The following is a 14,609-nucleotide window of genomic DNA, read 5'->3' on the forward strand; positions in this document are numbered from 1 at the left end:
TCTCTGGTCGGAGACAGAGGGTGGCGCTTGGGGGGGAATTGTCATCGCGCCATTCCTTGGTGTGTGGAGTACCTCAGGGTGCGATACTCTCCCCGATGCTTTTCAACATCTTTATGCGCCCCCTCGCCCAGCTTGTTCGGAGTTTTGGGCTGGGTTGCCATCAGTATGCCGATGACACCCAACTCTATCTGTTGATGGATGGCCATCCTGACTCGGCCCCAGACACACTGACCAGATGTTTGGAAGCTGTGGCTGGATGGTTACGTGGGAGCCGGTTGAAGCTAAATCCTTCGAAGACAGAGGTCCTGTGGCTGGGACGGGGCGATATGGGATTGGGGGGGGCAACTCCCATCTCTTGCGGGGGCGCAATTAGTGCCAGCACCGTCCGTTAAGAGTTTGGGTGTAATCTTCGACACCTCCCTTTCCATGGAGGAGCAGATTGCAGCTATAACAAAGGCGGCATTTTTCCACCTCCGCCAAGCTAAGCAGTTGGCTCCTTACCTCTCTCGCCCTGACCTAGCCACTGTGATCCACGCGACGGTCACCTCCAGACTGGATTATTGTAACTCGCTCTACGTGGGGCTGCCCTTGAGACTGACCCAGAAACTCCAGCGGGTGCAGAATGCTGCAGCGAGACTCCTTACGAGGTCTTTGCTGCGAGATCACATTCACCCGGTGCTATACCAGCTGCACTGGCTCCCGGTGGAGTACAGGATCAGGTTTAAGGTGCTGGTTTTAACCTTTAAAGCTCTATACGGCCTAGGACCCTCGTACCTACGGGACCGCCTCTCCTGGTATGCCCCACAGAGAAACTTACGGTCTTCAAATGAAAACATCTTGAAGGTCCCAGGCCACAGAGAAGTTAGGCTGGCCTCAACTAGAGCCAGGGCTTTTTCGGCTGTGGCTCTGATCTGGTGGAACACTCTGTCACAAGAGACCAGGGCCCTGCGGGACTTGACATCTTTCCGCAGGGCCTGCAAGACAGAGCTGTTCCACCAGGCCTTTGGCCAGGGCATAGCCTGACTCCCTCCCTTGGCAATCTTCGCGGAGCTCTGGCCCAATGGTTGCCAGTGGCCTGAATTAATTAATTTTATAATGAATGATTTTAGAGTGTTGTTTATGCTGTACTTTTGTACTGTTTTATTGTTGTTAGCCGCCCTGAGCCCGGCTTTGGCTGGGGAGGGCGGCATATAAATAAAATTTTATTATTATTATTTGAGAGTAGTGCCTTATGAAAGACATTGCACATCATGCTGAAGTGCATATGGAGCATTGCATATCAAACCTAGTCATTTTTAGTGAAAACTAAAAATAAAAGTCCTGCTGGAAGGGTCTAGTTGCCAATCAGGAATGGGGATATGAATGCTGACTTTATACCAGCTTGGTTCCCTCCCAGTGTTTAGGCCTACAACTCCCATCAGCCCCAGCCAGCATGCCCATGCTCGAGTCAACCCCAAGGTCATGTGGCTGGGCTGGCTGGGGCTGATGGGAGTTTTAGGTCAAGACATTGGGAGCACCGCTCTGGCAAAGGTTGCTTAATGTAGCCGCATGGTTGCCGCCTTGCTTCCTGGAGATGGAGCCTGGCATTCTATCTGCCCAAAGAGTGTGATTTGCAGCCGGGCTGCAGTTCTTTCCATGCCACCCTTGAACTCCCCTGCTCCCCTGAGTGTGTCTTTCCTTTTTTTCGTTTGTAGGAGACAGACTGGAAGGTGCTGAAGCTGGTTCTGAACAAGTTACCGGAGTCTCTGCAGTACAAAGTGCTTTACTTAACATCCCCTTGCAACATTGACCAGCTGTCTTCTGCCCTCTGCTCTATGGTAAGAATGTGCCTCCGAGCATCCAATTGGGGCAACAAAGGTCCACATTAGGGAGCTTTTGATGGTTGCCCTACAGTTGTGGCATGCATTAGTGTCATGGGAGAGCTCTCCAGTGGAGAAGCCTGTTGTTGTTTGCTGAATATCTTGTCTGCTATTCACTGTAAGGCCCTCGGGTGGGTTGCAACAATGCAGAACAGGAGTGGGTAACCTGTGGGTGCCTCCCTTTGGATTCTGTAGCAGTGACTTTTTGTGTGTGCCGCCAGCTTACAGACAAAAAGATGACCGAGCGCCTGCGGGGCACCCCGGAAACTTTCTCCCGTAACGATTTGCATTTGGCTGTGGTTCCAGTGCTGACTACTTTGATCTTTTACCATAATCACCTGGACAAAAGCAAGCAGGTATTATTGCATGTGCAGGAACTGAGTGGGACGTGCTCAGTGGGTGAGCCAGGAGAAGGACACTGCTGCCAAATAAATAAATATGGCTTAACTTGAGCTTGGCTTTCCTTGACTTGCATTTAGCTATTAAACAAGAAGCAAAAGACTTGTAAGTCATCAATCTTTTTGTGTGGCAGTCTCTGTACTCTGGAACTCCCTGCCTGTTGACACCAGGCAGGTGCCTTCACTGTGGTCCTTGCTTATTGCTTGAAACATATTTGCTTAGGCAGACCTATCCAAGCAATGTAGAATGCTAATGTGTATGATAATCTCTTTTTAGTTTACTGTTTATATATTTTTTAAACTGGCTTTTACAATCATTTTAACGTAGGTGTTGTTTTTTTGGGGGGGCGGGGCGGAGACAAACCATTTGGAGCTTTTATTACAATCAAGCTATGAATTTTGTTCATATAGTCATGTGTGAATTTTGTTAAATTAAAAGGGACACCCAGAGAGCCCTGCACCGAAGTACCTATAAACACATTTGAATTGAATGCTTGGTAATGTTCTGTTTGTGTCTTTGCCTTCACCCAGCGGGAGATGGTGTATTGCCTGGAGCACGGCTTGATCTATCGCTGCGCCAACCAGTGTGTCGTGGCTCTCTCCATCTGCAGCGTTGAGATGCCAGATATCATCATCAAGGCCCTGCCTGTCCTAATAGTCAAGCTGACACATATATCAGCTACGGCCAACATGGCCATCCCCCTCCTGGAATTCCTTTCAAGTAAGTGTATGCATATTCCATTCTTGCTTTTTCAGCTCAGGAGAGGAAGGGACCTTTGCTTTCCCTCTGTGCAATTTTTGAAAATCTGTAGGTAGATTGGATGGCTGTGAAAGATGATTGGACAAGTCTGTGGAGGATGATAAGGCTATCCATGGCTACTAGCCATAGCAGCTCTGCTCTGCCTCCATGGTCAGAGGGAGCAATGCTTCTGAATACCAATTGCTGGAAGCCACAGGAGGGGAGAGGGCTCTTGTGCTCAGGTCCTGTTTGCGGGTTTCTCACAGGCATCTGGTTGACCACTATGAAAACAGGGTGCTGGACTAGATGAGCCACTGGCCTGATCCAGAAGGCTCTTTTTAGCTTCTTATTCGGTACAGTCAAAGTTTCTTTCTGCGACTTTTTGAAAAGCAGCAGCTTCCCCCCCCCCCCAGCTGTGCCACAACATAAATCTGATTTAAAAAGCCTTCCAAACCCTGCATGTGTCTTGCTATGTAGTGTGAGAGGGGTGGTGGGTGGTTTGGGGAAGCCAAGTCAGAAGCCCCCTGTGGCACGTGGAGCTAATTGTGTCGTTTGGATCTGGAGCAGGGGTGAGGGGCTCTTTTAGCCCAAGGGCCACATTCTCTCCTGGGCAACCTCCTGGGGTCCAGATGTCTGCAGTGGGTAGGCAGAGCAACAGGTGCGACTGATCTTTTGTGCAGCAGGTTATGCTCTAGCCATCGCCCCTCCATCTGGGCAAGAGGCTTTATTACAGTCCAAGGACATATTCCAGCCAGGGCAAAGCATCTGAAGAGGGATGCAGAGCAGCAGAGGCGGCTAAGCTCCAGGGAGAGTCACAAGGGCTGGATAGGGAGGGCCGCATTTGGCCTCTAGGATGGTGTTTCCCCACCCATGCTCCAGAGAGGCATCCAGATTATAAGCACATGGTGGTGACCTCTGTGATTCACGCTGGAGAAACCTGTACCCGTGACGGAACAGTTTGGGCGTGTTTTAACCATGCCCAAACCAGCCCCCCTGTAAACAAGGTGTGTGTGAAGTGGGTTTCTGCTAGCCATCCCATCTGCAGCCAGACTCTTTTACTGTTTCCTCTTTTCCCAATCCCAGCATTGGCCCGTCTGCCTGCCCTCTACAGGAATTTTGCAGCTGAACAGTACGCCAGCGTCTTTGCCATCTCCTTGCCCTACACAAACCCCTCCAAGTAAGTTGTGGGTGGGTTGTGGTGGTTGTTTTGGTGGAGGTGTTTTGTGGGATGTGCTGGCTGAGGCTGGTGGGAGTTGTAGTCCCAAAACATCTGGAGGCCACCAGGTTGGGAAAGGCTGCTATAAGCTATAACCAAGGCAAAACTCCCTCCCATACATCACCATACATCATCTGTCGTAACTGTTGTCCTCTCTGTTTCTCCAGTCTGCACAACAAATGGCGTGTGTTTGTCAGCCTTTCTCTTTAAATTTTATTTTTTGGCCTTCAGTGGGGAGTTTGGGTGCCTTTCCATGATGCACACTTTAAATCCTGTTGTTAAATAGAAACATTCCCCTTAACCTTTTTTATGTTCTAAGTTTCCAGCTAGTATAAGTAATATCACAGTGTGATGCTAATGACGTGTTGCACAGTAATTAACATATATACTATTTTAAGCATTGCATTTTGCCATAACATGATCATTCCCCTTGAATGCCTTCCAGGTTTAACCAGTACATTGTGTGCCTGGCGCATCATGTCATAGCCATGTGGTTTATCAAGTGCCGCCTTCCCTTTCGGAAAGACTTTGTCCCCTTTATTACCAAGGTAAGCTGGTTGCTGTGCCTGAGAAGCACAAGGGAAGAGCTGACATACCGGACAGGAGACAGGGAGCAGGATGGGACCATGACGGACACTGCCGCTCTGTGGTGAGCTCCGCCTCCAGAGCAGTCCACAAAACAGAGGAGGAAACTTCTTGCCCTGTTCCACCACGGGACTATGTTTTTGGGGTGGTTTTTCAATGTGGCGTAGATTCTCAGTGGGCTGGTCCACACTAAATTTTGTTCTTGAGCTTTACAGTTTGTGATTTGTCTTGAGGAAGCAAACCACAGGTTCAGGTTTGGGTGATGTACTCAGCCAAACCATGGCTTGACTCATAGCAGTACATTAGCAGGAGGACCTGGAAGCAGGGGGGCGCAGATTCCTCCTCCTTCTCCAGGAACTCTTGAGCTGGTGCTTTTGCACAGTTTGGTTTAGCATTATGTGTGAGCCGGGTCATTATATGGCTCCAGCCAAACATCTTAGCAGAAGGCAGACAGGAATTAAGGCTTGGAGGAATTTGCTTGGGGACAGAGACTGAGCCAGGAAAAGGGAACCTGCTGTCTTCTGGATGTTGCTGGACTCCCATCGCCCAGCATGACCAGTGATCAGGGATGATGGGGCTTGCTGCTGCCGCTCTGCCGTGAGTTTGTGGGGAGGACCGCTCCCCCCTGAAGCCCTTTTTCCACCTTGGGCCTGGGGGCGGGCCCCATACTCTACCACAGCATATAAGGCTCCAAGGAGGCCCGGGACATTGCTGCTGTTGCTTTGCCGGTGAGTCTTGGGGAGGACCGCTCCCCCTTGAAGCCCTTTTTCCATCTTGGGCCGGGGGGCGGGCCCCATACTCCACCTCAGCATATAAGGCTCCAAGGAGGCCTTGGGACATTGCTGCTGCCGCTCTGCTGTGAGTTTGTGGGGAGGACCGCTCCCCCCTGAAGCCCTTTTTCCACCTTGGGCCTGGGGGCGGGCCCCATACTCCACCACAGCATATAAGGCTCCAAGGAGGCCTCGGGACATCGCTGCTGCCGCTCTGCCATGAGTCTTGGGGAGGACCGCTCCCCCCTGAAGCCCTTTTTCCGCCTTGGGCCTGGGGGCGGGCCCCATACTCCACCACAGCATATAAGGCTCCAAGGAGGCCTTGGGACATCGCTGCTGCCGCTCTGCCTATGAGTCTTGGGGAGGACCGCTCCCCCTTGAAGCCCATTTTCCACCTTGGGCATGGGGGCGGGCTCCATACTCGCCTCCGCAGCTTATGGGGCTCCAGGGAGGCCTCGGGTGTGTGGGGTGGGGTGGGTGTTTAGTTGGGTGTGGGAATTTGTTTAATTTAATTATGTTGTGTTTGTAACTTTGTTTTTTGTTTTTATAGTTTTATTGTTCTGTTAGTTTGTTTTTTGTATAGGCTTTAATTTGATTTTAAGGGGAGGGGTCAGGGCTGCCTGGGAGTGGGTCCCAGCAAACAAAATGGCTGGGGCAGGTTCCACAGGGGGGGATGCACTCGGACAACCGATCTCAGTGATCACGGGTAGGAGGAGGAGTTACGCTAAGACCAGACCATGTCATTACCGAGGAAGCAGGCTTAGTCGTTGTTTGAGGACTATCCCTGCCTCCAGGTCTGGTCCTGACCGGAAGGATACTGGAATCAACAAGGGAAACCCACATAACCTGAAAGTGTTGCTGTGCAATGCCAGGTCAATGATGAATAAAACCTCTGCCATCCACGACCTGATTGTGGATGGAGGATTTGACCTGGCATGTGTGACAGAGACCTGGTTGGATGAAGCAGATGGGCCCGTCCTTGCCGCTGCTTGTCCACCAGGTTTCTCTTACGCACAGCAACCCAGGCCTTGTGGGCGGGGAGGGGGGGTTGCAGTGATTTTTAGGAAGTCATTAGTTTGCACCAGGCGTCCTATTGGAAAGACCCAGTTCTCTGAGTGCATGTTCTGGAAGTTGGGCAATAGGGGCAGTACAGGATTCCTATTGGTGTACCGACCTCCCCGCTGCACCAAGGATTCCCTGCCCGAGCTGCTTCAGGTCGTGGCGGATGTCCTCCTGGAGACACCTAGTTTGGTTGTCCTAGGGGACTTTAACATCCATGCCGACACGACCTTACAAGGGGCCGCTCGGGACTTCGTGGAAAGCATGGCCTCCATGGGGCTGTCCCTGAATAAGTCTGGCCCAACTCATAGCCATGGGCATGCCTTAGACCTGGTGTTCACCTCTATGGATGTTGGTGATCTGACATTAAGTAAAAGCGAAACCAAAGAAGTGCCATGGTCAGATCACTTCCTGTTGCAACTGGACTTCTCCGTGACCCTTCCCCTCTGCAGGGAGGCGGGACCGATTCAGATGGTCCGCCCCCGCCACTTAATGGATCCAAATGGTTTCCAGAGAGTGGTAGGGGGTGTTTTATCCCATGTTGATGGCCTTTCAGCTGATTCCCTGGTGGCCCGCTGGAATGTGGAGTTAACCAGGGCTATTGACTGTTTGGCTCCAAAGCGCCCTCTCCGATTGCATGGAGTCCGGACAGCCCCGTGGTTTTCCACGGATCTGAGGGCAATGAAACAATCGTTGAGACGGCTAGAGCGCCGGTGGCGGATAACCCATTCTGAATCTGACCGGACACGGGTTAGAGCTCAGTGTCGAGCCTACCAAGTGGCGATAGCGACGGCGAAGAAGACTTTCTTCACCGCCTCTATTGCATCTGCGGAAAACAGCAGCAGGAGACTCTTTCAGGTGGTTCGCAATTTAGCGGAACCACCTGCTCCATCAGGGCCCAGTAGCGGCCACATGATCTCCCGCAATGACTTTGCAAAGTTTTTTGCAGATAAAGTCGCTCAGATTCAAGAAGAGGTAGACTCCACCGTGGGAGCAGGGCCGGGGCGGGAGAGTGCTAGAGTCCTGTCTAGTCAAGTTGTGTGGGATCAATTCCAATCTGTTACCCCCGAGGATGTGGACAGGCTGCTTGGACGAGTGAAACCAACCACTTGCCTCCTTGATCCTTGCCCATCCTGGCTTATAAAAGCTAGCCGGGAAGGACTGGGCGATGGGCTTCGTGGGGTGGTGAATGCTTCCCTCCGTGAGGGAGCCTTCCCAGACCCGCTGAAAGAGGCGGTTATTAAACCGCTTCTTAAAAAACCATCTTTAGATGCGGCCACGATAGCCAACTATCGCCCAGTCTCAAATCTTCCATTCTTGGGCAAGGTGATTGAGCGAGTGGTTGCTGAACAACTCCAGGCACGCCTGGAAGAAGCGGACCATTTGGATCCCTTCCAGTCGGGATTCAGGCCTCATCATGGGACTGAAACTGCCTTGGTCGCACTGGTTGATGATCTCCGGCGAGCTAGGGACAAAGGTGAGAGCTGTTTCCTAGTTCTGCTGGATCTCTCAGCGGCGTTTGATACCATCAACCATAACATCCTTCTGGACCGTCTTGAGGGGCTGGGAGCTGGGGGCACTGTTATACAGTGGTTCCGCTCCTTCCTCCTGGACCGTGTTCAGAAAGTGGTGGTGGGGGATGAGTGTTCAGACCCCTGGGCCCTCACTTGTGGGGTGCCTCAGGGTTCTGTCCTCTCCCCCATGCTTTTCAACATCTACATGAAGCCGCTGGGAGAGATCATCAGGGGATTTGGGCTGGGTGTTCATCAGTATGCAGATGATACCCAGCTCTACCTCTCTTTCAAATCAGAACCAGTGAAGGCAGTGAAGGTCCTGTGTGAGTGCCTGGAGGCGGTTGGAGGTTGGATGGCGGCTAACAGATTGAGGTTGAATCCTGACAAGACAGAAGTACTGTTTTTGGGGGACAGGAGGCGGGCAGGTGTGGAGGATTCCCTGGTCCTGAATGGGGTAACTGTGCCCCTGAAGGACCAGGTGCGCAGCCTGGGAGTCATTTTGGACTCACAGCTGTCCATGGAGGCACAGGTCAAATCTGTGTCCAGGGCAGCTGTTTACCAGCTCCATCTGGTACGCAGACTGAGACCCTATCTGCCTGCGGACTGCCTCGCCAGAGTGGTGCATGCTCTGGTTATCTCCCGCTTGGATTACTGCAATGCGCTCTACGTGGGGCTACCTTTGAAGGTGACCCGGAAACTACAACTAATCCAGAACGCGGCAGCTAGACTGGTGACTGGGAGCAGCCGCAGAGACCACATAACACCGGTCTTGAAAGACCTACATTGGCTTCCAGTACGTTTCCGAGCACAATTCAAAGTGTTGGTGCTGACCTTTAAAGCCCTAAACGGCCTTGGTCCAGTATATCTGAAGGAGCGTCTCCACCCCCATCGTTCTACCCGGACACTGAGGTCCAGCACTGAGGGCCTTCTGGCGGTTCCCTCACTGCGAGAAGCCAAGTTACAGGGAACCAGGCAGAGGGCCTTCTCGGTAGTGGCGCCTTCCCTGTGGAACACCCTCCCACCAGATGTCAAAGAGAACAACAACTACCAGGCTTTTAGAAGACATCTGAAGGCAGCCCTGTTTCGGGAAGCTTTTAATGTTTGATGTATTATAGTATTTTAATATTCTTTTGGAAGCCGCCCAGAGTGGCCGGGGAAGCCCAGCCAGATGGGCGGGGTATAAATAATAAATTATTATTATTATTATTATTATTGAAGTCCACAACAGCCAGAGGACCACAGCTTCTCCATGCCTGGACTCAAAGATCTCAGTCCTGCCACCCTCACAGGCCCAGTTTGGTGGGGGGAAAGGGAGAGGGCCTTCTTAGTAGCTGCTCCTGGATTTTGGAACTCTCTTCCTAGAGAAGCCAGACTGGCTTTCTCCTTGTCCTTCCACTGGCAGGGGAAGACTGTCCAATTCTGACAGGCGTTCGAGAACTGGCTGGTTTTTAAGGAAACGGTTTTTAATTGTGCTGTTTTCATTGCTTTTATTACCTGTATTCTAATAGATTTGTATTTTATATTGTTTTAACTCCATTACAGTTGAATTATTTTTTACGGTTTTTCTTTTATATGTTTTTAGCTTTTTGTACAGTGGTATCTCGGGTTACAAACTTAATTTGTTCTGGAGGTCCGTTCTTAACCCAAAACTGTTCTTAACCTGAGGCGCACTTTCACTAATGGAGCCTCCCGCTGCTGGCGCACCGCTGGTGAGCGATTTCCATTCTCATCCTGGGGCAAAGTTTGCAACCCAGAGCAACTACTTTTGGGTTAGCAGAGTTTGTAACCCAAAGTGTTTGTAACCTGAAGTGTTGGTAACCCGAGGTACCACTGCATTTTGTTTTAATTTGTGTAAGCTGTCTTAAGTCCCTCTCCGGGGAAAAGGTGGGATATGAATGTAAATATAATAATAATAGCAACTTTCAACTCTTCTTTGTATTCTCTTTATGACAGGGTTTGCGATCAAATGTCCTCCTCTCCTTTGATGACACACCAGAGAAAGACAGCTTCCGGGCTCGTAGCACCAGCTTGAATGAGAGACCGAAGAGGTAGGTTGTTCCCCGAAGGTCCACTTCTTTTTACAGCACTTTGAAGTGCTTTTTGTTAAAAACACCTATTTGTTGCCTTCTGGGGGCTGCTACAACTTTTCTGATGGGTCAGGTTTTATGCCAATGAAGCTACCTGATTTTGTTCTGATGATGGTCCATGCCCTTGCAGCTGAAAGCTGTCCTACCTCGACTCATTGCTCAGTCCAGTTTGAAGTGTCCTATTTTGCCTCCTCTCATCCTGCAATGCAGGGCTGGAAGACCTCTAGCCCTCCGACTGTCATTGGACTCCAACTCCCATCACCCCCTGCCAGCATAGCCAGGTGTCAGGGATGATGAGTCTTGTCGTTCAACAGTAGCTGGACGTTCCCTACCCCTGCTGTAATGATCAGGTTGCAGCCCATTTAGCTGGTGGTTACACTGGAACATTTTGTAAGCTTTTCAGCACCAGACTTCTTCACCCCCAATCTGGAGAGGGAGGAAAAACTGCAAAAACATTATGATTTGTTCAGAGATAACTATGGTCAGTTGAAAGCATTAAAGCTGCTTTCAGTGGGGGTTTTGAAAAAACTGCGGGTAGCTTTTCTGCTTTGGCTGACTTTGCATCTGGGAAAAGCAATCCTAGCATTGCATTCACTGTCCATGCAGCAGTCTTTGGGTTAGGGATTCAGAGTTGGTTTGCCCCTGAATGTCATTGGTTGGGAATCACAACCAACTGCAGTCACGTCCTGCTTATGGGCTTCCTGTTGGAGCATCTAGTTGGCTGCTGTGAGAACTTGTTGCTGGACTAGAAGGGCCACCTTTGGGCCAATTCAGCAGGGCTTTTCTGATGTTCTTGTGTTCAGAACTTGCTAGTGGTACTGGTGTATTCCATAGCAATTGCCATTGCAGTCTCCTGGCCTGGCTGTATCATTAGTCTTTGGGCCCTTCCAGACTGGTGGTGTCTTTTTGGTCTTCATGTCATGGATACAACATTACTGCATTAGTGCTGGGTCCGTCCACACGTCCTTCCCGTTTATTAGTTGTTCTGCAGCGTTTCTCCCAACATTACCAGAGGGTATCCTCACACATGTAGTGCAGCGAAAAATAAATTGGAACATTTGTGGTATGAAAAGCTACAGGATTTCAGCAGGAAGTTTTGGGACATGCACCTAACTGGAAACAGAGTAGGATGTCCCCCCAAAAACTTCTACAGATGCAAAGTGCTATGAAAGTGGGATTGTGCACAACAGCCCTGATACCAAACCACCATGAAGGCACAATAAAAAGGAAGTCTGGAGGGGCCACATGGAAAACAATGTGGTGCTTGAAGTGCCTTTTGAATCTGGGTGACCCAGGTTCAGATCTCTGCCTGCCCATGAAGCGTGTCTGCCCCTTCACCACCTCAACAATGATACCCTCAAGCTTTTTAGGCAGAGAGTTTTCCAACTAGGCCCATGAAGTTCCAAAGGTGCATGGCCTACCTTTCATTTCACTGCCGCCCTGGGAATTGTTTTGTGCCTGCAAATTAAAGCACAGCTGGTGATATTCTTGACCTCGGAGTTACAAACGAGGCTCGCCACTTCTCTAGCCAGCCTTTTTGTGTCCGTCATTTTCCTTTTGAGTTGTGGCTCCCATCGCCACTTCCTTGCCTTGGCATTTTTGATTTTACTATGTTGGGATACTGTTGAGTTGAAAAGTTCTTCTGCAAGAGGTACTTTCAAAACACCCACTGCCATTATTCTGGGAGTGGCAGTAGCCACGATTTGTAGTTGAAAAGTAGCAGGAGTGTCAGTCAACCCTAAAAGGCACCTTTGGTTGGATGCAAATGGTTTGTGTGTGATTTGCTTCCTGGTCAGAAAACCCACAAGAAACCCCAGGTGTGTGTGCTGCTCTGTAAAACCAGGAACCTCTTGGAGCTCCTTTTCGTTTTCTGGGTATGGAACACGCAAACATATGCCCTGGGTGTTCTTTGAGCGGGAGATACACCCTCCCTGTGTTATCTATTTTTTGAGTCATTCAGGCAGCGGTTTCACCCTCAAACCTTTGTGATAATGTTGCAGTGAGATCCAGCAGCATAAATGTAGCCAGGCATTGCCCTGAGGGAACTTGCTCACTCCATAGGTACATTTTGTTTTGCTGGAGACACTTCACAGAAGGGAAAATAGCAGAAGCTGTTGCTACTTGCGCTTTATGCTGCCCTCACCCCAGGAATCTGCTTTAGACCTTGATGTTGGGGCTGATGATTCCATAGTCTTCTGTCTTGTCATTTAATTGGGTTTGGGTTTTGTGAACTGTGCCTCTGAGCTAATGCATATTGCACATTCCCTACCCACTGAACAGGCACACTTTTATTATTTTTGCTCAGGGCTCCATAGTATTCCAACTGCCACTTTTATTTTGTAACATTTATCAATCTGGGGTAGAATGGGGGAGATGTCGGCTGTCTTTCTGTTGTCTTTTTTCATTTTTGAAATGTTTGTTTATGCTTTTTGAGTTTTGCTTATTGTGTTTAATTCCCCCCTCCCTCCTTTTTTTGGCATCCTGTTTTTTTGTTTCTATTTTTACATCACCTTCCGGGACTTTTGTGGCCTTCCAACCTCCATCCTTCCACTGATTTTCCTCCTGTGCAAAATCACACCTCCTTTACGTGGGGTCTTGGTGGTGGTGCCGCTGCCTGTTCTTCACCCCTAGTAGCTTTAAGATAGCCAAAAATGCCAGGCAAAGCTTGAATAATTCTCCTCCAGTGAAAGAGCTGAAAGAACCCTCTGGTGTCGATGCCTTCCGGTCCCGCAGCATCAGTGTCTCTGACCATGCAGCCCACAGGTAGTGATTCTTGGAGAGCCACCTGGGCTCGCGGCCACATTACTTGCTATGATGGGGAGGGTGGCAGATGGAACAGAGGGGATTTGCATGCTGGGGTTCTTGCATGATTTCCTTAGAACTGAGCCCCACCCAACAAGGTTTGCTATGCAAGTGCTTTCTTCTGTTTGCCTGTTTTAAGATTGAAAAGGACACACAATTTAACGCTGATGCAAATGTAGGTTTAGTTGCAAGACCCCCATTGATAAAGATGTGAGAGAGATGTGAGACAGCTGGTTTTGGTTGGGCTTGACCTTTCCCCCCAAATGGTGGTTGTTCCAAAGGCAACTTCTTGAATTAAAAAATAATAATTAAAAGTGCTGCATTTTATAGGGTAGCTGTCACAAGACTATTTAGCCATAGGATGGACTAGAAGGTAACTTTACCATGTGGCACAAGAGACCTCTTGATATAAAGTTTTGATAAGCTGGTGATCAGATCTGTTCTGTGCTGTCCCGTTATTTTGTACAACACAATGTGTTGCTTAAATTTTTAGAGGGATAGCCCTTGGGTTTGTCTCCTGTAGCAAAAATGACAAAAGTGTCTTGTGACACTTTTTAAAGATGAACATATTTATTATGCTATAATAGCTTTCATGGACTCAAGCCATGGAATGCTGTGTCTGATGACGTGACCTTGAGTCCATGAAGTTTTTGCCATCATATATTTTTTAGTCTTTGAGGTGCCACAAGGGGCTCCTTGTTTTTCAGGTACCTTTCACTTTGGGGGCTGCTGATTTCTTTAGTCCTCCTGCTATCCCACGGTTAGAGTCATAGAAAGTATAGAAAGGAATGTCAGTTTATAACAGTAATGACCTGGCACAATCCTAACCATGTCTACTCGGAAGTAAGTCCTACTGAATGCAGCGGGGCTTACTCCAAAATTTGCAGGATTAGGATCACAGCCTTAACGAGCTCTTAAGCCCCCATAGTCAGCAACTGTGTCTCTTGGAGGGCTGCTTAGAAATGGAATCCAGGTCTGTGACTACCTAGCCTGATAAGTGACCTGCTTGTAGGTCCGGTTGCCACAGATGCCATACAGCTACAACCTCCCCCCCTCCAGCAATTGAGGGGTTAGGCAAGCCTACTCCAAGCAGATGAAATAGCCCCTCTTTAGTTACTCTCCCTCCTAGATTTTAAGAAGACACATAGGCTCTCATGATCCCATATTTCAGGTCAGTCTCCTTCATGGAACCACATTCCAAAGTTTGATATCCATATAAATGCTGCTAAGCTTGTGTATGTGTGTCCCACCCACCCCTGCCTCCCAGCTTGCTGCATGCTGTAGAGATTGTGAGACAACTGGTTTTCCTTGTCCATTGTGCTTTGGCAAACGTCCGACCCACCTTTTTCCAGCCGGCTGCAGACCTCCATCACCAGTTCCAGCCTGGGATCTGCTGACGAGAACTCTATGGCTCAAGCGGACGACAGCCTGAAAAATCTCCACTTGGAGCTGACGGAGACCTGCCTCGACATGATGGCTCGATATGTCTTCTCAAACTTCACAGCTGTGCCCAAAAGGTTTCAGTTCTTACTCGAAGCCCGAGTCCCCAGCCCTCTTTCAGGGATGGCTATTGTTGGTTT

The 14,609-nt window shown here is 49.6% G+C and overlaps 1 protein-coding gene across 6 annotated transcripts in view; it reads left to right on the plus strand.

Moving 5' to 3' along the window:
* Window positions 1–14,609, plus strand: part of TSC2 (TSC complex subunit 2) — a 58,750-nt gene that overhangs the window by 25,356 nt on the left and 18,785 nt on the right. For 4 of the 6 annotated variants that reach the window (XM_080981666.1, XM_080981668.1, XM_080981671.1 and 1 more), the window contains 8 exons: window positions 1,695–1,817; window positions 2,081–2,215; window positions 2,789–2,978; window positions 4,080–4,173; window positions 4,658–4,760; window positions 10,094–10,188; window positions 12,859–12,990; window positions 14,382–14,546. In XM_080981666.1, coding sequence (XP_080837792.1) covers window positions 1,695–1,817; window positions 2,081–2,215; window positions 2,789–2,978; window positions 4,080–4,173; window positions 4,658–4,760; window positions 10,094–10,188; window positions 12,859–12,990; window positions 14,382–14,546 — 1,037 coding nt within the window. The remainder of the gene's footprint in view (window positions 1–1,694; window positions 1,818–2,080; window positions 2,216–2,788; window positions 2,979–4,079; window positions 4,174–4,657; window positions 4,761–10,093; window positions 10,189–12,858; window positions 12,991–14,381; window positions 14,547–14,609) is intronic. The other 2 variants (XM_080981667.1, XM_080981669.1) reach the window with 2 other exon arrangements.

Source organism: Podarcis pityusensis, assembly GCF_964106645.2.
Source record: "Podarcis pityusensis genome assembly, chromosome: 14".
Lineage (NCBI taxonomy): Eukaryota > Metazoa > Chordata > Lepidosauria > Squamata > Lacertidae > Podarcis > Podarcis pityusensis.